Source organism: Alosa alosa, chromosome 22 (genome assembly GCF_017589495.1).
Source record: "Alosa alosa isolate M-15738 ecotype Scorff River chromosome 22, AALO_Geno_1.1, whole genome shotgun sequence".
In the NCBI taxonomy this organism is placed as follows: Eukaryota; Metazoa; Chordata; class Actinopteri; order Clupeiformes; family Clupeidae; genus Alosa; species Alosa alosa.
In genome coordinates this window covers 28,874,939-28,877,192 of record NC_063210.1, presented here as the reverse complement: position 1 = coordinate 28,877,192, position 2,254 = coordinate 28,874,939, and the positions used below count along the sequence as shown (strand labels likewise).

The window sequence follows — 2,254 nt, the reverse complement described above, 5'->3', positions numbered from 1 at the left end:
GGAGGCGATGCAGTGCCAGATCAGAGCCCAGGCGACTACAGCGACAGACTGGTCACTGAGATGTTCTGGCCGGTTCGGGCACCGAAAACGAAAACGACACCTCTGCATCCACAAAGCGACGGGCTAGTGGAACGGTTTAATCGGATGCTAGCAGAGCAGCTGGCCATAGTGGCCGAATCACCGACAAAAAGGACTGGGACTTACACTCTGCCCCTGGTGCTCTGGGTATATCGCACAGCGTGCAAGAGTCAACGAAATGCACACCGCAGCTCTGATGTTCGGGCGAGAGCTACGCGACGCCGGGTGGACTTGGTGTTCGGTTCGCCCGAAGCGGAGATTGAGGTAAGCCAGGGCTGGAATACTACAAGCAGCTACGCCGAGACTGAAAGGAGTACACGAAGCTGGCCCGCAGGCTATGAGTGAAGCTGAATACGCCAAAAGCCGAAAGCTTACGATATCGCTGTCGCGCCAGGAGTTCCAGCCCGGGCGATAAAGTTTGGGTGTACTGCCCGGAGAGAAAGAAAGGCATTTCCCAAACTCACTAGCCAGTGGGTCGGGCCGCATGTATGTCTTAGAGAAGCTGTCTGACGGGTCATCGCGGTGAGACTGATCAAGCCCGGAGAGTTGTGGTTTCCACCGCGGATCGACTGGCTCAGATCGACCCCCTGGCCTCAGCTGAGGGTCGTGGAGAATTTGACACTGATTCTGTGGACATTGGTGACAATGGAGTTGTGGCTCTAACACCGTCACCGTGGCAGCCGCCCCCAGAAGTCACCGGGCCAAGCGACAGCGGGCCTCCAGCGCCAGCGTCGCGTCCCAGCCAGGCTCATGGACTGACGTAGGGTAAAACTTGAGTCAAAGGGACATAGACTATGTCTCGGGGGGTTGTGTAGTGAACTGAGCCTAGCTGGTTCATGACTGAACTCCCATAATGCTGTGCAGTGTATGTGTGTGTGTGTGTAATGTTGATGTTGGTTTTAGTATGAGTAATCGCGTTTACCTTGTCATGTATGTGTTAGCTGGTATAGTCTTTCTTTATTTTGTACCTCATGTGTTTACCCCGTGTATTGTCTGTGACTACCCTGTTTGTGTATCGTGCTTGTTTAATTGACCTCCTTTGTGTTGCCTGTGTAATGACATTCGTGTGTTTTGGTGCGTAACCAATAAAACCATTCTGAGACAACTTTGCAAGATTGTTACAATAAAAATAAGCCACAAACTAGGGTATATGTTCAAGTGTGTAATGTGTGGTAATTGGACAGGTTTAGTCAGAGTTGTTCTCAGTGCTGTGTGTTATCTGAACTGCTGCCACTGTGAGTGAGACTCTCATGCGGCGTGGGCGAGCACTTTGCCCTGGGCAGTGCGGTGTTGTCAGGCGCCACCGGGGCCGCCGGTCTGCTGCACAAGATGGAGCCATTTCCCACGAGCCACAAGCGCTTACAGGGAAGGGCGCCTTTAAAGGGGAGGCGCCTAGAACCTGTGCGTCACACCGGAAATGTTTCGTCACGCTTTAAGCTTCTCTCAAGATCCTTAGCTGTCGGAAGACTCAGAAAGAAGGAAACATTCAACTGTCACAACTTATCCCTGAGGAAAGCAGAGTTCTCCGGACAATATAATAACGCCTTCCATCGGCCATGACTGAGGAAAATATTTTTCTCTTCGTTCCGAACCTGATCGGTAAGTTTCCGTGGTTAGTTCCATGAGCGAATCGGATTTGGTGCAATTCTGCTTCTCGTCTGTTGCGTTTGTGTCTCGAGCGAATCCCTCTCGAGAGGAGTGGGTTCGGTTGAAGCTGCTGAAACTCACGCGCGTATCAAGGTCACCGTTAACTCTATAAAAAGAGATCTAGTCCACCCACGCGCTCCCCCCGGGCCGGCGATGGCAGCTCGAGCACGGCGCGCGAAATGAGGATAGTAGTGAGAACAGCTGCGCTTAGGGGCGTGAGGCGGAGTTGCGCTCGAGAGAACACTGCGGCCGGATGCTGGCTCGAGCCGAGTGTGTCAGAGTTACCTCCGCGCACCTGGACCTGTGTAGGCGGTTGATTGATTTGTTTTTATTTTATCCGGTGCTGCATCACCAGTGTTGGGAAGGTTACTTTTAAAATGTTCCACTACAGATTACTAAATACATGCCCTAAAATGTATTCCACCACAGATTACTAAATACATGCCCTAAAATGTATTGTGTAACGTACTCTGATACTCAAAGTGAGTAATGTAATTTGAATACTTTGGATTACATCATCATTGTGTTG

The 2,254-nt window shown here is 51.2% G+C and overlaps 1 protein-coding gene across 2 annotated transcripts in view; it reads left to right on the top strand.

The window, feature by feature from the left end:
• Positions 1 to 1,502: 1,502 nt before the first annotated feature.
• The window catches only part of cdipt (CDP-diacylglycerol--inositol 3-phosphatidyltransferase (phosphatidylinositol synthase)), a 9,900-nt gene continuing 9,148 nt past the window's right edge, over positions 1,503 to 2,254 (top strand). For both annotated transcript variants that reach the window (XR_007192365.1, XM_048233273.1), the window contains exon 1: positions 1,503 to 1,677. Coding sequence is in view for 1 of the 2 variants with exons in the window: in XM_048233273.1 (XP_048089230.1) it covers positions 1,635 to 1,677 (43 nt within the window). In the remaining variant the exon portion in view is untranslated. The remainder of the gene's footprint in view (positions 1,678 to 2,254) is intronic.